Source organism: Kryptolebias marmoratus, linkage group LG16 (genome assembly GCF_001649575.2).
Source record: "Kryptolebias marmoratus isolate JLee-2015 linkage group LG16, ASM164957v2, whole genome shotgun sequence".
Classification (NCBI taxonomy): domain Eukaryota; kingdom Metazoa; phylum Chordata; class Actinopteri; order Cyprinodontiformes; family Rivulidae; genus Kryptolebias; species Kryptolebias marmoratus.
In genome coordinates this window covers 13,469,825-13,493,538 of record NC_051445.1, presented here as the reverse complement: position 1 = coordinate 13,493,538, position 23,714 = coordinate 13,469,825, and the positions used below count along the sequence as shown (strand labels likewise).

Below are 23,714 nucleotides of genomic sequence, written 5' to 3'. Positions count from 1 at the left end.
CTGGCACTCAGTGGTAAAAGAAGGGGGTTTTAGGACACAAATGGAGGATTTTCTAATTCTTGGATGCATGTGTGACATTCAACTATTTGCACAATACTAAACATATTTGAGATGCACTTATTTCAAGCAAAGGAGCAAAGGGGAGCTGCTTGAGCAAAAAAGAAGACTACAGTACTAGTTTTATTTATAAGTGTTTTGAGTTTAGATCTATAAAACATGTGACTGAGGAACCATGTGGTATTATATCATTGCAACAAGTACAGAAACACTCAAACATTTAGTCACATTTTTTCCTTCAGTTTTCCCTTACTTTTGAATTTTAAGTTAAAAAACAACTATATAATAAGTAGAGTAACTGAATCCAGCAGACTCGGACCCTGGTAATAAATTTTACACCTCCTTAGCAAACCAAACGCCCAGCAGCGTGACCCCCTTTCAGCACCACACGCATCCAAATCACCCACACCGGCATGTCTTGAGTGTCTGTTCGCCTTTCAACAAACTGATAAGACTGGCAGCTAAGGCCCCGCTAGGTTTTGACCTTTGACCTGCTGACGAAGACCTCAGAGGCATCCTGAGACAACGCGACCTTTCCAACATACAAACGACACCAGCCTCATGGCACCAAACATCGCACCAGTGCTAAATCTGTGTCGTACCATTTCATTTGCAAGGCTTTTTGTACAAACTTGAAGACAAAAGCGTGGTGCAATTTGAAGAAATAAAGCCCATTAAAGCTAAAAGTAGAGTTTAGTCATCATCCTTTCCTCCTTTCTGCAGTAGTCTAATGACATTTAGTGTTAATGGGAGCACAGGCCGGCTCTTGCAGGCCTCCCAGACGCATCTTGTGCTGTTGATCAAACGTTCCCGACTCCTTTGAACGTGGGACTTTACTAGCCTGCAAACGACACATCACGTGTGTGTGTGTGCGTGTGTCTCACTTCCGTCAACCAGCTTCCTAATGACAGAGGGCACACGCACATGCACGTTTTTGTGTGCAAAGCGAATACTGTGTGTACGTTGGCTGAAGGCTCCACCACCCGTGAGTTTCTGCCCCGCGTCTGCCTCCCAAAGCGCCTCCACCAGCTGAAGGCTTGAACCCGCAGTCCCCGTGTGTGTGTGTGTGTATTTATCGCGCTGTGTTTTTATTTCTGATTTGCATTGGACCCGCTCAGGTCGGACCGCGGGCCCGGAGCCTGGCACACGCTCAACACACACCGTCGGGCCGCCCGTGAAGCCGATCGCAAGCCAGCGCATGTGAACTTCTGTGTACTCGTGTGTGTTTTTCACTCCCCCCCCTCCCACTCGATATCCTGTTTGTGGAATGAAGAAATCTGTTATTGCAGCCGAACGAGCGGGAGAACAAGGAAGGAGAGAGGGGGCAAAGAAAAGGAAAAGGTAAAGAAAAAAAAAACTAAACAAATTCTTCGTCTCAGCCTCAACTGTGGAAGCAAAGAGCCAAAGTAATGTTGAAAGCAGAGTGGCTCCAAATTAGGTGGAAAATAAGGTAGTAAAACAGGGATTTTACAGACCTGCTTTGTTTCAAATCCTCATTTTTGTGAGCCTCAAACCCACGCACATAAATAACTTTGAAAATGATCTCCTTTTTAGATTGTTTTATTATTCCAGAGTAATTTGTCATACTTTTTCAAAGTGAGAGGGTGAAGGTTGCTGTAAAGTCGGGTCTTTCTGCATGTAATTTAATTGTGTACTGCACACAGTTTCAGTTTTATCCACAGAGGCATGTCTGGCAGACAGAACATGCGGATAATGTATTATTACACTTCTTACTTTCTCCCCCCTTTCTTGAGTACTGTAAATCCCTAAAGAATGGATGCGGTAGCAGCTCGTGGCACACATCCCCGTACCCCCCCCTCTTTCCTGATGAGTTTAGCAGAGAAGAGGAGGAAAACATGGAGAACATGGAGACGGAGGAGTGCATGTGGGAGAGATGAAATGCAGAGGTCAGGACAGAAAGCAGAGAAGTGAAAGAATGCAAAAACCCGAGAAGAAATTTTGATTATAACACGGGGATCCGAGCAAAGAGGGGCAGACTTTTTGAGCATTTACCGGGGTACTCGTTGCTGTCCAGGTCTTCGCCTCCTCTCAGAGTGAAGCCGTATCCGGGCAAACCGCCGCCGGGGTTGCGGGCAGCTCGAAGCTCTTGGCTTAGTGTCAGCCCTTGCGTGGATACATCTCTGTTCCCGTTAAAGATCAATACTCTGCCTCCACGGTCCTCGCCTCCGAACGGACAGCCCACTGCCACGTCTGAATGGTGACACACACACACACACACGTATGGTTTAGACATCAACAAGGTAAGGGGTCCCTCTGAGACAGAAGCAAAGGAAAACATTCAGGTTGAAGGAAAAGGAAAGAGGAAAGAAGGAAAAGAGCTTGACCTCTTTAAAACCAAGGAATGGTCATTTACTTACCGTCATGAAAATTTGTTGTGCTTATTCTTAAGTCTTTTATCAGGTCTGTCTTGATCTGTTCAGGCACACATTGTGCTGCTCCGCGTTGATAACAAAATGTGCTTAAATCTCAGCCTTTCATGAAAAAATCTTTGGCCAAAACTACAACAAGTCCTTTCAGGATTCCTTCAGTCACTCAGACGCTCGTAGGCCATTAGGACTGGACAACTTACACCCTAATGCGCTTTTTGATTTTTTTTAAATATTTAAACAAACATGACCGCGTTATATATGGATAACAGCTTGGAGTGCAGCCTCTTAGCTCTTATGGCTTTTGAAAGGCATTTTAATTCTAAACCTTTTGTCTAAATTAAATGCGAACAGCCATAAATAAAATGTTCAATTTAAAAGCTGCGTTCAGAATCCTTTTATAAACATGGGCTATCGGAAGCGTGGGACCCATGGACATCACAGAAGAATGCACTTCCTTCTTTGTGATGCTCTGCCAGACATCACATGTCCTTTTGTCCATTTGTTGTTGTTTTTTTTAGTTTGTGGCTCATTATTTATTTTATATTCATCATGTGAAATGCAGCTTAACCTGTTGACTGATTTGAGCAGTACAGAATATGTGATTATTTATGTATTTATTTAATTCCTGCATTATTTAACAGTGTGTTTTGGTCCAGTCTTTACATTCGCCTTCGTGACCCCATGCCACTGGAAACCATGCATGCCAATGCAGCGAACAGCACACGTGTTTAACAGATGACGCTGGCTCAGAACGTGAACTGTTCCCATTTTGCTCCGTGCCCCCAACCCCCCCATTATTCTGGCACAAATTAATCTCATCCTTCGAAAAGAGTGTGCTTCTAAAACTTGTTTGGCTTTCTATAACGTTTTGTTGGTTTGTTTGTTTTTTTTGCTTTTAAAGTATGATTTGTTTTCTCTGGTGAATTTGTCTCTCTGTGATAAACTGAGATTATAGTAAGTTTATCTCTGGGAAAATGATCCTCTGCTGCCCAAATTCTGCTTTTTGTAACACAGAACCACTGCTGTCTTCCATGGATGTTGAGGCCTTTTTAAGTTCCTGAGTTCTAACTCACTAAGAACGTGTCGAACAGCTGACCCGATTACTAATAATGGTTCTGCTACAAGTCTGAAAGCTCTATTTCGTGTTTGCTCTCTGATGATGACCTGTTTCAGATGCATCAAAAACCGGACGTAGGTTCTCAACAACAGCTTCTACCAAACTTAGAATCCATTTAAGACCTTATACTTGGTTAACTTAATAAGAAATAATGCAGCAAAATCTCACTTCATTGATACACTTTGGCCCCGGCTCTGCTTGGACTAGCCATTAGCTCGTCAGTTCAGTCAGAATTAAACTATTCTTCCTAACTTCAAAACATCAGAACTATCCCTTTAAGCCCCAAATCAATATGTAATTTAAATGTGCCCACAAAGTTATAACCACACTCTGTTAGTGGAACAAAAAGAGAAGCAAAAAAAATCTCCAAGATGACACAGTACAATAGACACCTGTTTGAATATACAAAGGCCTATTTTTAGACTTTTCAATCAGAGTTTAATTTATACTGTTAAAGCTCGAAGTGTCCAGGGATTGCCCTGTCCGACATCTAAATACCCATCAGTACTGTAACTGTCCCAAATACCTCGAGACATCCTGTTTGTCTCCGGACCCCCTCTCTCCCAGCCTAAACAACTGGTTCCACATGAAGCAGATTGTGGGGTAGAGAGGATAAATGCAACCATGTGTGCATGCAAGTGTATAAATGAACCTATGTGTGTCCGTGTGTGCAAGTGAGACAGCGTGTCTATGTGCGGGTATGTGTACATAACTGAATAGCTGTGTAAAAAAAAAATAAGCTCACTTTAAAAAGAAAAGAATTCTTCAAATAATGTGAAAGTCACTCAATGGTGTTGCTCAACATCGTCCCACACAATGCAGACATTCAGCAGAACACCCACTGTGATCACTGAAAACCAAAACTATAGACAGTTCTTACTCACAGAGACCGAAACCGGCTGACTCACAGCGACTGACGGTGACAGAAAAGCCAGTGTTGGTGGATGGAAATTATAAACAAGGACAGCCACATGGCAAATTAAATTAGCTAAATTGTAAGGCTTCGACAGCTGTGACAAAGGAAAAAAATCCCGAAGATGACAGAAAATGGGTATGGTTCTGCTTTTCGGAGGAATTTGGGGTATGGATCGAGGAGGTCTCCGCTGTGGGAGGAAGATGAGGCTCAGTGTCATCTCACAAAGACACAAAGAAAACAGATCTGTCAGTGATTATCTACAGAAACACACAAATAAGGGCAGATTTCAAGATTTCATACTCGAACACAGATTTTCTTTTGACCAGATCTACACTGATTAGGGGTTTTCTGATGCAGATCTTTAGAAATCGGGACAGCCAACGGCCAGTACATAACGAAAATTGGTTTTATGGTTCTTTGTTTTTGGCCCATAACTGTAACAGTTTATTGTTCACACACATTACAATCCACTAACTTATGGGAAAATAAATAGTTGAAGAAACATGGGCAAATGCTTACAGTAAGGTATACAACAATTAGTAGCAGACATTTCATAGAGCTCAAAACCTTTTAGCTAGCTTCCCAGATTTTCAAGAATAAAGGTCTGACCACTTTCTCAAGTAGGTATGACATAACTCCTTCCAAAGTTGGCATAATAAAACTTTATAATAAACTTTTTACTGCGTGTGAATTGTGTATATTACACATGTAATCTTAATTCTTTCTGTCAACTTTTGTAGTGGGAAACACCTTGATATATATGCTTGTTGAAAAGGGGTTATGTAAATAAAGTTTTATAAACCTCCTTTGGGTTCTGCTGGTATTGTAAATTACCTCTACCATGAAAAACACCAGTCACAGGAACCATTGTTTGACTGACACAAGGGGTTTAAGTGTCATATGTAACACAGATGCCCAAGGATGCTCCTGTCTTTTATTCGACTGATACCAAATATATGAAAATGTCAAAAACTTGTCTAATTAATTGGCTGACTGATCAAACGATCAACCTCTAATTTTGACAGCAGCAAAAACAAAAAAACGTCTGAAAACCCTGGTCATAAATCTGCTACGTTGACTCGGTGCATTAATCCCAAAGAATTATGAACAAACACGAACAAAAACTTGTTAAAATAATTCGGAACAAGTGTTTGTGACGGTGCTGTCAGAGCTGGCTCCCGCCGGTCCTCCGAGAGTGTCACAGGCTGACAGACAGCAGATGTGATTTATGTTTCAAGTCACAGAAAGCTTAAGTATTGATCCTATGGTTATTGATCTACTGGTTAATGGAGTTTAAAAGAATAGTATGCACATCAACACATGCTGCCCAGGAGTAAATTAAAAATAAATCAGTGGGATTGATGTCATACAAGGACCAGATGTGCATCTTTTCATTCATCTTTAACGGGGCAGTCAATAGGACTTAACTTAGTGAAACATTTGGGCTCCAGGCTTTGTATGTGTTCATATATATATATATATATATATATATATATATATATATATATATATATATATATATGTATATGTGTGTGTGTGCGTGTGCCACATTGTCTAATAAATGTGAAAATAGAGCAAACACGTCCAAGAGGAATGAACTCTGGGCTGTGGGACAAAAAAAACTCCAGATGATTTTATCTCAGGGCACATCTGGGGAGGTAAAAATAACTCCGACATGCAAAAAAAAAAAGTTCACACACACAACCTTTCATCACCACACTTCCTGATCGGCTGAGGAGCTTTGATGGGATTTCCTCGCTCAGTGAAATAACGGTTCAGCAGCCACAGAATCAGAGAAAAACCTGCTACTTGTCAGGTCGGCCACAAAACCCAAACCTCATAAGGGCACACGTAACAGAATAGGACAAGTTTTTTATTTATTTATTTAAATCTGATTCATTTAGAGGGTGCCAGATTCAACATTATATTTTTATGCCAGTATTTTTCCTGCCATTTTCAACTCACCGTTGTAGCCATCCTGGTTGACGTCTCCCAGTGGCGCTATAGCCGTCCCAAAGCGTCCGAAGGTGTAGGTGCCAGTGAGAGCGACAGGTCTGGAGAACGTGAGCGGAGCCAGCTGCAGGTACAGGTACACCCGTCCCACCTCCCTGGGTTTGCTCTCCATCTCCCTCTCCATGTAGAGGGGCGCTCCCACCAGTATGTCATCAGTCCTGGGTGGATTCACAGTGTTTTATTAATTTTTTTTTTTAAAGAGCAGAAGCAGAAAAAGAGGCAATAAGTGTTTTGAGTGACAGAGTGACTATCTACATACCCATCTCCGTCCAAGTCCGTGACAGCCACTGAGTAACCGAAGTAAGAGGCCATCTGAGGGTCAGACAAAGAAAAAAAAAATCAATATGGAATCAAACCAAAGCCCACAAGTGGGAAACGGGATTCTGCTTATTCCATTTTCAGACATCCCAACTCAAAACGCTCCTACCTGTTCCCCCGTGAAGTTCTGGATGAAGGTCAGATTGGTGGAGTTGATCATTGCCACCTAAAACAAGCAAGACAGACTTATCAGAAGCAAAGACAGCATAACTAATCAAAACAACATGCAGAACATAATGAGTAAAGATGCCCAAACCATAGACCACACAGATGCGTGACAAATCAATCAAAATAAAAAAAAAAAAAGGTTTTTATACAAATAAACTATTCCCGTTTCTCTTCCTTCCCCCACCATCTCTCTCTTTGTGACTTCACCAGTCCTCCCCCCCTCATCTTTCTCTCCTCTCCCCCAACCCCAGTCGCAGGCAGAGACGGAGCAGAAAGGCTGAGAATTCCTTCATAAGAACTAAAATAACAACCACATGGAGACAGCCGAGGGCTACACACACACGCGCGTGCACACACACACACACTGATCACTTACTAAAGAGGGCTAAACTTACAGACAGATGAGGCAGTGTAAACACAAACATTGAATCAATTGCTTGATAATTAACTTTTCTTTGCTCTAAATGGTCAGATTGGACACAGACGGATCCTCGTTAGGCCTCTAACATGGATTTACCTGCTCGTTCCCCCCCCCCTCTGAGCTACAACCACGCGGTGAACCGTCCGAACAGAAAGGAGCAATCTGGCACCGGCGACAACGTCAAGGCCCGAGTCAGGCTGTCACTGTGAGAGTGTGTGTGCGCTGTGGTAAGTCGTGTGGTTACACTGATGGTTAGGTGGTTGTGTGTGTGTAGAAAAAGGGGGTTAGTGGGGTTAGGTGGGGTCACTGCCCTCCACATGAAGCGGAAGCCGTGTGTCATTAGGGAGGATTGACACAGGCAGCCCCGGGGACAAGTTCCCATACAAAAACCCACAACAAGCTGAAGTTTGGACAAAGATGCACCAACGGCGACGCTGGAGCTGTTTAGAAGAATCGTTTTACAGGTAATGCCAAAAGTATTCATAATAAAGCCAAACTCTGACGGAGAAAATCTAAATTTGATTGATGTCATAAACACGACAGAAAGACATATTTCAGATTTTTTTTAAACATTTTCTCTGATACATACAGTGTCCAAAACAATTCACACACTTTTCTCAGTAATCAATGAAAACGTTCTAGTCTTCAGAACAATCAAATTAGACATTTAGAGTAAAAGTTGAACAAGCTTTTTTGCATGCCTCCACTGAGAGCACTTTTGAAGGCGTATCTGATATGATGCTTAGTCCTACAGATACTGGACAGGATTCAGGTCTTGATTCACAAAAGCCCTACCAAAATCTACAGAACTGTTCAGAGGTTTTTACCACTCTTAATAGCTTTATACTTTGCTTTGAAGGAGCCAGACATTTAAAGTACTTTCTGAAGGTTTATCAACAATTTTTCCTTGGACTTTGGCTGCGTTTCCACTCAGTTTTAGTCCTTGAACCTAACCATAATAGCAAATTGTGAGGTTTGTGCTTAAAAATTGAGGAAAGTAGAGAAATGAAGAGCAAAGGAAGAAGTGTCAGGCATTAAAAAAAAACTATCTGCTGCAGGTGAATAGGTTCCAAAGAACTCCTTCCCCTTACATAGTACCATGGCGATGGGAATGTAATGCTTGTTTTTTTACATTTTCTTTTTTACCCAATGGGCATGGCAACCTTGTCAAAATAAACTATCGTAGAGGACGAAGACAGCATTAAGATACAGTATCTAGGAGGGATTAGTTTTTCCACTATGACAATGATCTGCAACATACACAAAGTGACCAGGTACTTCTTAAAATTATGAACTCATAAAGAAATTGACAAAAGCTCCAACTGGAGGTCATTGAAGGGCATCGTCATTAAGTTTCTGTTTATTGAGTTTTCCCAGTCTGCTTGTGTGTCCATACTTACATATCCAAAACTTTGTGCTCCTCTTGGAACTCCGGCAATCAGCTCTGAGAAAGAGACAAGAAAAGCAAAGAAAGACTCAGAAATTGTGCACAGACATGAAGCAAAAGACTGTCTGAGAGGTCTGAGCCCCGTCCCCGTCCCACAGCTGAGTGTGGCTTATCGAGCGCTCAGAATCCGCGCGCACTTTGATTGATGAGTTCAGCACTGTGAACTTCTGGGGATGATCAGAGGGTCCCACCCAGAGAGAGGAGATAGAGCCCCCTGCCCCATCCCCACTTCCTGCCTTGCGGCTCTACCACCAGCCTAATTCTCAGCACCATCTCTGCTCGGGGCTCCCAGCGACAACCAGCTCTCATGGTCTGAGCAGCGATGAAGGAACAAGACCGCAACAAGCTTTGCACCACAATACAGCACATCAGCGACCATGTGTTTCGCCTCTTTAGGCTCACTTAAGGACTCTGGGACATGTGTTGAGCCCGAGGGTGTTCAGAGCCTTTGCAGGGGTTGGTGTGAGGGTATGTCGGGGCAAAGTCGTCCCACAGACATCCCACTAAATGCTGATCAGTTAAGTGGCATGGAGAACAGGGAGTCTCGAGGATGTGACAGACTGTGCAATGACGCTGTTTGAAGGGAAAGCAATAAACCATGTGAAAAAAACACTGTGGCCGGGGTTTTTGTCAGCTTTTCTTCTTTAATAAAAGAGCTGCTTTTCATGTTGGGATTGCTTGGCTGTTTTATTTGTGCTGCAAACCAAATAAGTTGAAAGAAGTAACGCAACATGATTTGCACATTTCCTTTTATTGTAACTTTAATGCATTTTCTGTACATTAACCTAAACAGCATGGAATATGTTAAAGCAATCTTTTTGAAGTAGGGTTTTGTGGAAAGGTTATGAACAGTTAATATCTCACCTGTTGTAGATAGCTCATCAGTCGGGTCACAATTAAACTCTATTTGTCCAAACTGAGGGAACAAAAACAGCTATGTACAACAAATAACATTATTGTTTGTGATCTTCCCACAGAACCCCACAAGATTTGAACTGTCACTTTATGATGTCGTTGTGGCTCCAAAACGACACATATAATTTCTTGTTCCAGCTTCATTTAATAAGGTTTCAGCACTGTATCTTAAAGCTTGTTTGTTTTTTAAGTTAATGTTTGATTTTAATCTAAGTTTGCTGATCAAATGATGAAAACATCCCGACTGCAAACAACGGTGCAGACACTTTTAGTGCAGACACTTTACTAGTTATGTCTCACACACACACACACACACACACACACTGAGCAAAATTCATACAGAAAAGTCCCACCTAAGGTTCAAACCTTGTAACTTCTGGTTGTAAGGCTGCAGTGTGAACTATTGTGGTTTACTACCATAAAAATCCACAATAATGATCTCAAGGACCTTCTCTTTTTACGACAATTGTACATTCGGGCTACAGAAATGAGACGCCTCTCTTTTCTGTGCGTTTCCATGTATCTCTATGCACCCCATATTTCACGTCCAGATGAAAACCTGGGCCGGCTCTTGACCCGGAGAGGTTCGCGGAGTCTGCCAGTAATCATTCTAATCAGTCAAAGAGGCTGTCAGGAAATCCCTTTATCAGGAGTTCCTGAAGTCCTGTCCCTCCAGGGTCGTGACCCGAACATACAGAGACGCTTCCCGTCACTGCTCCTGAGTTCAGCCGGCAATGCTCAGTTCTGACTGCCCGCTGTATTAAAATCCTCCCATAATCCAGCTTTAAAACACACAACGTTTCAGGTGACTGTGTGAATGTTTCAGGCCCGTCGACAGCTAGGCTAGGATACTTTTCTGTTTTTTTTTCCTGGAACAGGTTTGTTGGCTTTCTCACCTTGTTCGGAGTCTCCGGTGAACTCTCCCACTGCCACAGAGTAACCTAAAGAGAAACAAACACGGTTGGCATTAATTCAGGTGCAATGGCTTCGGTATGGGATATCATTAGATCAGAATAATCCGGATGAATATCACTTAGGTCACGGGTTTCTGTGCGTTTGCAGACGTGGGTTACCGAGGTAGCTGTCGTCATTCGTGTCTTCAGCAGCTCTGGTTTGTTTCTCGCCTGCAACTTGTCTCAGTATGGCCTTTAAAGAGTAGCGGTTCAGTATCTCAGCTACCCCTGCTGTCATCACCTGGCCTGCGCGCGCACACACACACACACAGAGAAACACACAAAGATAGTTGAAGAAAAACAAACACAAAAGAGGGTGCTCTTTTGTGTTTGTTCTGTTCACGGATCATGAGAAGAGAACACCACTTGATATCTGTTCTGTGTGAACAATGCAAAGAGCTCTGTCCAAATGGAACCTGTAACACATCACCGGCAGAGGAATAGCTGAAAATAATCCCAATGTTGCTTTAAAACGCTCACAGCCCCCTCGCCCCTAGTCCTCTCTGTGGTGAAGTTGTTAAATTATAGGTGTGTGCACACAAACAACACCCTTCCTCTGCTGTTGAACAGGAGGTCAGACAAACAAATGATTTTATCTATGGTTGCCCTCAACCTTCCATAAATCCCCCCTTTATGCGTGAGCGTACTGACGGGAAGGAAAATGTGCCCTCTTAACCCTCGCTCTGACTCCTCTCGCAGCATGCTTTGAGTTTATCTCTCAGGCTAACATATCCACTCATTATTGAAGCTCTTTCTGATGAATGGGACAAACTGCTAACACAGATACATAAGTCACTGCTGCTAATTTGGGGAGTTCTTTACACCCCGTGTTTTTTATGATGAATCAGGCTGAAGGTTGAGGATAATTATTGTATATTAGAGGCCATAAAATTCAGCCTGAGTGCTTTTATAAACATTTGGAGGAAGTGTTTTAACTGGAGGCAGCCTGCCCTGACATGCTGCACAGAAGAGGAGCAGTCCATTAGGCTCTTTGTTGCATGTCTTCCCTCGCTGGAGCATTCATTATTTAGCAAAGTTTAACAACTGCATCAGCTCTAAACATCCAGTCAATAAAAATGTCCGTTTGGGTTTTCTTTTTTTAAAACATGCTGTCCTGTCACGCTGCAGGATTGCAGATCTAATATTACAAGAAGAGATTAGGTTCAATAACTTTCTTTTGTTTGGTTTTAAAAAGCACCACTTCTCTACTTCTCTAAACTTCTCTAAACTTAGACGGCATTTTCACACGAATACCCTCTCAAACACCTGGAGCTGGAGGAGTACTGCTACACATCGCCAGCTACACCATGTCACACTCCAGCTACACCTATTAGGACATGTAATCCCTCAGCTTCAGCCAGCCCTGCCACAGCCAGCAGGCTGGCTGACCTCAGCGCTGCTTTAATCAAACAGGAGATCCATCTTTTTTTTTTTTACCCTCCTCTCCAACATACTCCCTACCTTCTCATCTTTCTCTCTCCCTGAAGAAACATGTCTCTGTCATCACCACAGAAATCCTCTTTCACCCACTTTCCTTCTTTCCCTGTCCACTCTCCTTAAACCTCTTCCTCCCAGAGCTTTTCTTAGCTTCGCTGTCTGGGCTGTATCAGTAGGCAGAGGGGGCAGTTCCTCCACACTCCATTACATACCCCCCACCCTCGATCAGCTCATTATAGCACCTAAACACCCACTTCCTGTTAGGCTACAGCCGACGAGAAGCATTAAGTAGAGGAGTAAAAGAAGGAAAAGCACGAGAGAAACTCTTTCCACCTTTTCTAAAGGGAGAGCTGGTAAGTGCATCGTATGTGGACCTGCGGCCTGCACTGACTGGTAAACTTAAATCCATTAATTTCTCTTAATTGTACACTGCTGTTTAAAATCACACAAATATATACATATGACATTTATAATAGGAGTGATGAAGACATAAATGTTACTTGAAGTATATGGTAATATACTGTTGTCACATGCATACAGATGTTGGATAAAGAAAGGTAGAGTTTATTATATGTATATGAATGGTTCACAGTGATATTTGTGTATACGTTATGAATATATAGGATAAATGTGTTTTATGTGCTGCTACTGTATTTGTAGTTAACCTTTATTGTCATTAGAGGTTGATCATTTTGGGTTTTTCAATGGCTGACCTTTAAAGCCAACTGATTTGTTGTTTTTTTACCTCATAAAACAGTTTAACATTTTTTCACACTACACGATTTTGAGAGAGGCAACAACCCGAAACAAACAATGACAGCATGTAATGTAGCTCTGGGCACCAGTATTGATCGGTACATATTCCTATCTGTGCAGATTTATTGAAGATTCACAACAAATGCAGCTCAAATATCCACATTTTCTCTCTAAAAGTAACATTTTCTGTCTAACCAGTATAACATATATAGCTCTTAACAAAAATAATTACTAAGTACAACATTTTGGTCAGCTTCCACTTAGGTCTGCCAGTGTTGCACTGAAGAAAATGGCATGAAAGCACCCCGCCACGGGAAGCTAATTAACCAAAGGACCCACTGTAGGGTCAAATATAACAACAATGTGCAGCCCACATATGTGCCTGCCTTTTAATCAGCTTTGGATGCTCAGTGGTGACCAATGCTGGTCTACTTCATCAGCCGACCAATCAATTAGTCTACCGCTAATCTTATAACAGAGGAGGACAACACTTATAATAAACTGATTACCAAATATTTGATTTGGTCACTCTGAAAATATGAGTTCCGTCTTTTTTTTCCATGACATTATGCATTCATCCATTGGACAATAAAAGAAGAAAGGAAAAAAAACAACTAAACCAAACCCATAAACAGTGTCTCTGGAAATCATTTAAAGTTACCTTGCCAGTAAAAGCTTCCCGGTCCTCCAACAACCAGCCTTCCCTCCTGGAATGAAAAGAATTTGTCACACTTATTTAGTCATGCTACAGAAATGTGTGAGTTTGTTTCTGCGTGTGTCTTGGTGCGACTAGGCTGTACGGTACAATGAGCAACGCCGAGCAAGCGTGCAACGTAGGATTTCTGCCGACATCCTGCTGAGAATGACAGCTTCCTGTACAGCAGGGTCGAGGACTGCGAGCCAGGGGTCAGGGTTCAAATTGACGAGACAGTGAAAAATAGTGCCCACGTCAGTTGTGTTAAGAGGCGATAGGTCACTTTGGGAGCGGAGGGCTTCTCCAGGGACAAACGCTCTCTCGTCTCTCCAGTGTTCATAAATCTTTGAAGGCAGTCTTACATTTGAAAACTTCAGGTCGTTGTTTCTACTGATAACATGCTGCTGCAGTCTTTACCTTGGTGAAATCCACACTGAAACCGGCCTGGCAGAATCCCTGCCCCTCTGGGTCTGGATCAGCTGAAAGACGCACAAACATGCATGCAAAAACGTGAAACGACTGGCATTTTACAGAGGATTTTACGGCTTTGTACAAACTGTAAATACAATGTGTTAAAAGTGAAAAAAGCCAGTAGGTGCTACAAATTCTTAGCACAAAATTGAGCTAGTTTCTGGTGCAGTTAGGACTCCCTGGCGCTTCCCCATGTCTCTCTCTGATCCTGGTTTATGGTCAGGATCTTTCTGAAGCAACCTTAGGATCTTATCTGAGCTTTTTGGACATGGTGTGATCTTGTCTTCAAGCCCTGACCTTCAGAATGTACCGGGGAGATTCACAACCAAGTGTGGAGCAGTCGGGGTGAGAGTAAGCAGCTCTGAGTCTGAGGCCGCGATTCTCGACTGGGGGAAAAAAAAAGCAATGTTTTGTCTGGGTTGGGAGTAAGTCTCTGCTTCATGTAGAGGAGTTCAAGTGTCTTGGTGTCTTGTTCACAAGTGATGGAAGAAAGGAGCGAGAAATGGGCCGATGGCGACAATGAGAGCTTGCTTCTGGAGCTCAACCAAAAGGTTCATCTGCGTTCCAACTCTCAAAACTATGGCCACGAGAAGGAGAGAGGTAAGTCTGGCTTCCATTTTTATTTGCTTCCTGCATGACCCAATCCCAGAGAATTAGATGCAAAGGATGGGCAAAAAGATTAACAAAAAGATTGACAAAAAAATAAACAAACCTGGAGGTGGAATTTGAAAAGAAGTGAGCTTACTAAACCTCTTTGGCCTGTTCTTCATCTGCGCTCCAAACCATCAGAGCCTCCGCATTTATCACTACTTTGGGTAAAATACCTGAAGCACAGCTAAAGCCTCTTAACGGGGGAGCGGTATCATCTGTAATGTAGACAGCAAGTTTTGACAACGAAAGAATAATGTGCGGAATGAAAACAACAGGTCTGCTGATTCTGACAAATTTACCTGGCCCCATTTTTAAACAGCACTGTAAGCGTGACATGAGCGATATTTTAACTGCCTAACACTTTGTTGGAGCTCGCTCAGTGCGACAGTGCTGAACATCTTTTCTGACAGGTGGAGCCATAAAAGGAAATCCACACACAGAAACCTATTCCATAAACAAACACACAGAAACACAATTTATTTATTTTTTTTAATGTTTAAATGACATCATCAAACCGTACATAAATGTGTAAAACGTATCGAACAGCTCTTCATCTCAGTGGGTCCCTGGGGCGAAGATTAATGATGCGTAGCTCCACAAGTGCTCAGACCGTATAAACAATAAGTCAGTTACAGCAGAAGTCTGAGTGGCCGCCAAAACATGGTAATACGAAGCAAAGAAATCTGCTGGTGGCAGAAAAATCTGTCTTCAACGCACAATAAAGAATCACTTGCCCGATTCGGAGAACTACTCGGAATAATCCGCCCCTTGAGGAACCGCTGAATTTACAGCGTGATTACTCTTGTCTTGATTAGTCATCAGCAGCATAAGCAATAAAAGGGAGATCTTTAACACGAAGCCAGTTAGTGAAGGGAGTGTAAGTGTGTGTTTATGTGAGGGTACGACCAGTTTTTATCTGTTGTTTGCAGCGCGCCACCTGTTAGCCTTCATTTATCACTACTGTGATGTGGTGGTGCCCTGAACAAACGGGGAGGGGGGGGGAAAGAAAAATTGGGCACACGAAGGGAGGGAAGGACTGTGGGGGACATCCCATAAATCCCAATTAAAGAGGTGATGACAGAAAGAGGAGAACCGAAGGGAAAGACTGATTAACTGGTCGGGAGACAGAATATTTTTAGGTTACTGCGGTGACTTGTAAAAACTTGATCTGTTGATGGGGCAAAAATCCCCCGACGTCTCCGCTCGCATCTTTCACGGAGACAGGTTTGGTTCGCAGAGGTCTCTCTCGAACCTCATTACAGCAGGTAATTTCTTTAAGATGATGGCAGCAGAGAAGAGCGCGCTTTTTCCGTGTGCGTTTCAACATTTTTCCATACCCTTTACAGCATCGTACAGCCTTTTCCGTGCACGTAAGAAGCTGCTGAGTTTACATTGTCTGAAACCTCTTGCTACCACAGAAAATCCTGCCTGAAACACCATAAAGGGATAGTCTGTCAAATAACATCTAATCAGTTATGACACCAGTCTTGGAGCACCAACTCTTGTCAAATGACGGCCAGTTTTATATCGATTTCTGGCTTATAAAACAACTATTTCTCAAAAAAAACGACATAATAATGTGAAAGAACGCTACACTGGCTAATATTAAACTTTTACACTTTCGCAACACAATACAAACCTTTGGTTTGCCATTAGTCTAGCCTGGAGGAATATTTCTGCCCTTTCTCCATATCCTGTGCTTGAAGTTGTTGTTGCTGATAAAGTACTAACTATTTGACCCAAAGTCACTTCAAAAAAAGACCGGACTACCCCTTTAATTAATAGTTTTTAAAGTTTTTTCCATCTTTACACTACCTTAAGTCTTCACGTTGTACAAAAATACCTACACACTGGTTAAAACAGAATGGCTCAAAAGACAGGTGAGAGCGAGGAGATGTCATATCCTCCTGCGACTCGTTCCACCGTCAGACGACAAACGTCTCTAAAAGCTTGTTAAAAATGTTGAGTGGTGGCTAAGTTGTGCGGACTACAGTATGCTAGTTTCAAACCAAAATAACAACATGTAAAGGCATACAGTGTGTGCTTTTCATCAAACGGACAAATGTGGTCCAAATATATCTGTTGAACATTTCCAGCCTGAAGCTTTTCAAATGTCTGACCATCAAGGACAAATGAAGAAGCTGTTTAGTCTGGTGGACTCCTCGGGATAACTCTGTCCACACGTCATGTGTAAACTGCTGTTATCACATTGGCCACAAATAGTGTACAACGTCAAACAAAACTACATCTAGTGCAATTTTATTAAACTCAAAATAAATCAGAATTAAGATTACGCTTAATTAAACTCCATGAAAGGGTATCATTTAAATATAGTCACCCAAAAAAACAAAATTAAAAATCTATTTTTAAACCTAAATGAAGGCAGATATGCTGATGACACAACAAAGCTTTATGATTAATCCAGTCTAGCTTTGACTAGCAATTTCTTTTAATCAGTTTTATTTAAATAATCATGTAAAGCAAAATATACAGTAGCATGAAGTCATAAGAAGCAGTGTTTGAATGAACTACCATAATGTTTTTGGTTTGCTCGGACTAGCCGTTAGCTCGTCACTCTGATCAAAATGGAATTATTTCTCCAAATTGTGGTCGTTCAAAAAGCAATCCATGACATTTTACCTGGCAACATTAAAGGATTTACATGTGCAGCACATTTTAAGTGTCATCTTATTTTGCCTTTGACTGACAGGAGGTACAGTATGTGCTCGGGGAAGCGAGGGGACAATGAAATGGACATTTGGAGGTAAAGCTGCAGAGTCACTCACTGGTTCTGCACGGCGAATACTCGGCATAGGCACTGAAGTTCTGAACGGCCACGTAGCAGGTCCCCACGGGGTCTTTCTCCCCTTCTTTCCTTAATGTCCGCCAGTGGTAGAGAGGAGCACATGCCTGCATAACAAACAACTCTCTAATATCTGTCTTTTTTCTCCAAATATCAGGAGGCAAAATTGGGTGTAAGGAATATATTGTTCCGATATTGTCTAACACTTTGTCCACTCACCACCACTTTTCCTTTGTGCGTCCTGACGGATGCTCCGAACCACTGGTGTGACTTAAACTCCAAAGGCTCTCTGGTGCCGTTGACTTTAATCATTCTGTTATCTGGCGACAGAGCCGGGGAGAGAGAGGGGGAAATGGAAAAGACATAAAAAAAGTGGAACCGAAGAGACATTTGAAAGCGCTGGCAGTAAAAGCTGACAGACACCACAGCAATGTGGTCTGTGATCATTTGTCCTTAATGAGCAGGAGTAAACAGTGACGTCCTAAACAGGCCCGTAACACACATCAAAACACCATTTGTCCCCCCCCAGAGACAAACATTTGCAAGGATGTGGAGATTTTTTTTCCCCATTTCAAGTTTCTCTCATAAAACGAGGTAACATTAAAAGAGACCCAGGTTTCCACACAAATTTGTAGCATTTAGGTCCCCAGTAATGTGACAGATTTAGTGTGTGTGTGTTTGCTTGTTGTAGACATTTTCCAGCACTTTTTTTTAAGAGCAGCTGGGTCTCTTTAGAGCCACACAGACCCCCCTCCTCATTAAAAACTGATTTAGCACATGTTTGCACACACATTCGGGGGACCCACACAAAGTTACAGGAACATGGCGATGTCAAACAGGTGTACGGTGCACGTTTTACTAATTAATTAGTTGCTTTTTAAAAAAATCCTTATTATTCTGACTCATCCTCTGACATAGTTCAAAGAACACGTTGGTTAATTTGGCTGGTTTGTTTCTGAACATATTTTTTGTGCTCCCCGATCTGTAAGGAGGAGGATTAGTTGCAGTTTTAATATCGGAGAAACAAAAGAGTCCAATGTCCAATGAAAACTGTCCAAGAAAAACAATCATTGACAGAAGCTGAGTGAGGACGATGAAGTTTTAATAAAAAACAGCTTTATCAGGGAGTCGTAGATCTTTTCTAATCATAATGCAGGCTCAAGAATGGAAGATCGGAGTTTAAGACAACAACATTTATGGCTTAACTTTAAAGTGGCTTCCAGATGTACATAGGTGTATTTTATATGACTGTGAACTCCTCTTGAAAGGCAACAAGGAGTCTTTTTTAGCTATAGAAAATAATTCCATAGTTTGTGTTTTTAATTATATCTTCTTTAGCCAAATGCATCATTTTCTGGAAAACTGAGAAGAAAAGCATCAATCAGACACTAAAGCACTTAGATTTTCTTCACTCAGATCCTAGTGACACGACCTATCACTAGTTTCTGATAACCCCCTCCCATCCCCTCACTTCACTCCCATGACTTTTACACATCTGCTTAACGTCATTGAAGTCTGGACACACACAGGTACACAAACACAGGCAGGCACATGTGAAACCGATGTGTGACATAAATCAGCACAGACTTATGTTCTCCACTCCTGCTGATTTTTCTTTTCTTTTTTCTAATGCCTGTAAAAATGGGTCAGCCGTAACTCTAGAAATATTCAGTGTGCCAGCTGCCATCAATCACCTTCTTCGCCCACCCCTTGTTGCGAAGAGAAGCCCACGTGCCCCTAAACAACACGTTTGTTTCACTGTGTTTCTCTTTTATAATTACACGCAGTGAAACCTGGCGATTATCAGCTGTGGTCCTCATCTTTGTGGAGTCTTGCTTTAGTTCAAAGTGAGCGCGTCGTCAGCCGATCCATTCGACTGTTTTTCGTTCCTTTTAGGTGATCCACTCTGATGAACGGCTGATCATCTGTTAAGAAATCCCTGATCATAAATGAACATGAGCACACCAGCAGCATCATCTGCAGCTTTAATCTCCATCCTCTGGAAGCTTTTTTATGCAAACACACACACACACAAACGTTTGCAGCTTTCTCTGAATTTGTCAAACATCCGAAACTAAATGTGCAGTCAGTTTCTACTTTTTTTTCCCCCCTTGTGGTTGCCATAAAAATCAAGTCTCTATGAAGCGAGAGGAGAAGGGAACAGACTGATGGAGAATCCAAGTGGGACATGGGAAGGGGAGAGGAGACCGGCGTATGATCTCAAGAGCTAATAAAAAGCAGACCTCACCCAATCCCCCGTTCCTCCAACTGAGAACTAAATTCCCATGTGCAGACAGTTTAGGCCCCCCCTTTTCTCTCCTTCCCCCCCCCTCCTCCCTCTACCTCATGCACTACTCCGTGCATCAGAGATGCACGAGCAATGGCTGATTGGCCGCTGATGATAACATATTGAATAGCATAATCAACATGAGGTCAGCCAGAAAACCTGCCAGCTGCCCCCCCCCCCTTTTTTTTGTTAGACAAAACGGATGAGAGCCACATGTCATATCTCTGTTTTTGTCATACAGCTTCACAGTAACACAAAGTCATGGAAGTTACAGAATTCTGATGGTTTTAAAAAGAAGTCACGACTGTTGCAAAATAATTATCTGAAAAGCCACCAAACGATGCCAGCGTTGACCTCACAGCATGTCTGAAGAAAAGTGTACCTCATCTAAAACAGTTGTGCCCTTCTACAGTGAAACAGTGCTTCAAGACTTTTGCCCAAGTTTGGTCACCCCCGGGTGGTGGGGTGGTGGTGAGGGTTGTATCACAAGATCCTTTCAGATCCAGCAGATAGAAAAAAGCTTTAAAATGTTTCAGGAGACTCACTGGAGTTGTCAAAAGGAATCTGTCTGCAGCTATCAGGCGGTCCGGGCCAGGGGCAGTAATAGACGGCTCCAGCCTCCACTATGCCTGGCTGGGAGGTGTTGGCTTTAGGGGCCCCCACCAGCACACTGATGCTAGTGGATAAAAGGAAACAAGAATGACAGAAAGAAAATGAGCACATTCACTATTTTGCTACACTATATTAATCTCATGCATTGCTGTTATCTTATAAGGCATTGATTAAGAACCCTATTAATAAAAAAAAATCAATCTCTGCAGGTTAAAGTAGTGATCAGAGCTCCTGCAGAGCAGAATCAGCCCTGATGGTGCCACTCACGTGCTCCTGGCGGTGGAAGCTTGGTAGAAGTCCACAGAATAACCGAAATAACTCCCGTCGGGTCCCCTGTAAACCGTGGGATGCTGCGCGTAAAGGTTAAAGCTCCAGACCCCGTTTGGCGCCAGCCAGAGCACGGAGAGCACCGCCAGCGCAAACACCCCGGCGGAGGAGGCGCAGTCCCATCCACGCTCCATCCTCAGCAGGCGGCGAGGCAAGCCGAGGCGAGGGAAAGAGGGGCTTCCCGTGCGCAGGTGAGTGAAGAGTCGATCCCGGTTTGGCGAAACGCGAAGTGGCCGCATGCGCGCGCGCTCCCGGTGCGCAGTTCGCTCCCCCTCTCCTCCAGAAACTACTGACCGTCCTGACACCCCTCGAGCCACCGGGTCTGCCCCCAGAGCCTCCGATACGAGACTGAGCTGCTGCGCCCCCCACTCTGCACACAACTTCACCCCTACACACACACACACACATTTTACAAGGCGCACAGACCACATCTGAGCGCGCAAAGAGGAGGATGGCGCGTCACCGCTCCATTTATGGCACGGCTCTTATTTTTTTTTTTGTTCCTGAAACAATTTCTGGAACTAAAGTGAAATTTGTGCCACTAACCAATCTGGGAATACATCCGCGAAAAGATATGACAAGTGCGCGCGTAATTAGTAAATTAAACACCTTTCAGGCCAACTCCTCCACCCCCTTTTTTTTTACAAGCTGTTAAACAGGGTTGTGTTTCCTTCCGTTGAGAATAATCTCTTGTAATTATGTCAGTAATTATTATGTCGGCTTACAGCAGAACTCTCTCAAGTCTTTCAAAATCTCCCTGAGCGTGAGTAAGAGACTAAAAGGTCGCACCCTCTTAATCTAAGCCCACCAATCGACCTTTTTTTCTGAGTCTATTTCTTCAAACACAGCCTTATGAGCGCCTAACTGATGGATTAAACAGTAAACGAGCTGCACACGAAGTGGAGTGTTTCCCGTCCAAAGTGAGGATAAAACCAGCTGGGAAGGTGAGGTCAGCAGGAAAGAAAGCAGGCCTTGTCCTGCCAGGTGGAGACCCTCACAAAGCCCAACCTGATGCTTGTGATCCATCCCTCCTGTCCTCCAGTTTTCCGTGTCAACACAGACTTAGTTCACCTCGTCTAGACCTCTAAACTGATGCTTTTTTCCTCCCCCCTGCAGCTCTGAAGAGGTCTCTGGTCTTTCTCAGCTGTTCCTTTGTAGATCTAAAACGAACAGAGGGAAGAAAAAGCTACAAAACATGAGCAGCCGAGATCAGGCACATACATCTTTCTTTTACTTACCATTACAGAGGGGAAAAGGAATAACTGTTCTTGCTGTGATGTGACTCTTTTTGTTAGGCAGTCTAAGTTTAAAATTTTTTTTTTTTTTTTTTGAAGCAGCAATTTTTGTGGATTTGTGCATCTGTAATCAGTTCCTCCTTTTGTCTTGCATCCAATAAAACTCTGTTACCAGGAATACACACACACACACAGAGTTCAGGTTACATCCTGTCAGTCTGCCAATGCGCTCCGATCAGAGATTTACTGCAGGTCATTCTGGATTGATTCCTGCACATGAACAGTAGTTGTTTATTTCTTTCACACCGTGCCCTCGTTCCCCTCTCTCTTTACAAACTCATAATGAGACGGTTAATGCTCTCTCTCTCTCTCTCTGTGTGTTAGGCTAGATTAAAAACACACCCAGACAATATTACACCACTGCCGTGTACAGACCCAAAGCGGAACATGCAGGTACACAAATACGTAAAGTTGAAACCAGATGTTTACATACACAGAAGCCTTTATTTCCTCACTGTCTGACATTAAATTAGACTAAACCTTTCCTGTTTTAGGTCAGTTAGGATTCCTAAAATTATTTATTTTTGCTAAATGCGTGACAAATAAGAGAGATAATGCTTTATTACTTTAAGATTATTATGCCTTTAAACACTTTGTGCAGATGAAGATGTCATGGCTATGAAAGCTTTTGTTGGCAGACAATTAATTGGAGGCGCACCTCAAACACACTGCTTCTTTGTGTGAAAGTATGGGGAAAATCAAAAGAAATCAGCTAAGATATTAAGAAGAGAGCTGTCAATCGCCACAACTCTGGCTCATCCTTGGGTACGATTTCCAGATGCCTGAAGGTGCCATGTTTATCTGTTCAAACAATTATACACAAGTACAAACACCATGGGAAGGCCCTGTCCTCTTAACGCTCGGGAGGAATACGGGTTCTGTGTTCCTGAGACGTTTTGGTGTGAAATGTGCTCATGAACCCCAAAACAAAAGCAAAGGACCTTGTGAAGATGCTGGCTGAAGCTGGTCAGAGTCATTACCCGCAGACAAACCAGTCCTGTACCGACATGGGCTGAGAGGGCCAGTCAGTGAGGAAGTCATTATGGCGAAAGACACATAAAAAAGATAGATTACAGTTTGGAAATACACACAGAGACAAAGATGTTACATTTTAGAGACATGTCCTGTGATCTGATGAAACTTAAAACTGAACTGCTTGGCCACAATGACCATCGATACATTTGGAGGAAAAAGAAGGAAGCTTCCAAGCCTAACTCTGAAGTATGGGGGTGGCAGCATTATGTTGTGGGGTTCTTTTGCTGCAGAAGGGACTGGTGCTCTCCACAAAACGGAGAAAAGAACATGATGTGGAAATACTGAAACAACATCTCAAGACATCAGTCAGGAAGTAAAAGCTTGAGTGCAAATGAGTCTTCCAAACGGACGATGACCTGAAGCATTCTGCCAGACTGGTTACAAAGTGGCTTAATGGAAAACAAGTCAATGTTTTGGAGCGGCCGTCACAAAGCCCTGATCTCAATCCTATTGAACATTTATGGGAAGAGCTGAAAAAGCATGTGGAAACAATGTGGCCTAAAAATCCGACTCAGTTAAACCAGTTCTGTCAGGAGGAATGGGACAAAATTCCAGCAAACTATTGGGAGAAGCTTGTGGAAAGAAACCCAAAACATATGACCCAAGTCAAACAGTTTAAAGGCAATGCTGA

The 23,714-nt window shown here is 42.8% G+C and overlaps 1 protein-coding gene across 1 annotated transcript in view; it reads right to left on the bottom strand.

The window, feature by feature from the left end:
- Positions 1-21,899, bottom strand: part of itga8 (integrin, alpha 8) — a 43,611-nt gene extending 21,712 nt beyond the window's left edge. Inside the window, exons 1-13 of the mRNA XM_017426570.3 lie at positions 20,694-21,899; positions 20,360-20,490; positions 17,747-17,847; positions 17,511-17,634; positions 14,020-14,081; positions 13,570-13,615; positions 10,836-10,961; positions 10,659-10,703; positions 8,801-8,844; positions 6,921-6,977; positions 6,753-6,805; positions 6,446-6,651; positions 2,071-2,268 (exon numbers count right to left, since the gene is read on the bottom strand). Of these exons, the coding sequence (XP_017282059.2) occupies positions 2,071-2,268; positions 6,446-6,651; positions 6,753-6,805; positions 6,921-6,977; positions 8,801-8,844; positions 10,659-10,703; positions 10,836-10,961; positions 13,570-13,615; positions 14,020-14,081; positions 17,511-17,634; positions 17,747-17,847; positions 20,360-20,490; positions 20,694-21,184 (1,684 nt within the window). The 5' untranslated portion in view covers positions 21,185-21,899. The remainder of the gene's footprint in view (positions 1-2,070; positions 2,269-6,445; positions 6,652-6,752; positions 6,806-6,920; positions 6,978-8,800; positions 8,845-10,658; positions 10,704-10,835; positions 10,962-13,569; positions 13,616-14,019; positions 14,082-17,510; positions 17,635-17,746; positions 17,848-20,359; positions 20,491-20,693) is intronic.
- Between the last annotated feature and the right edge of the window lie 1,815 nt (positions 21,900-23,714).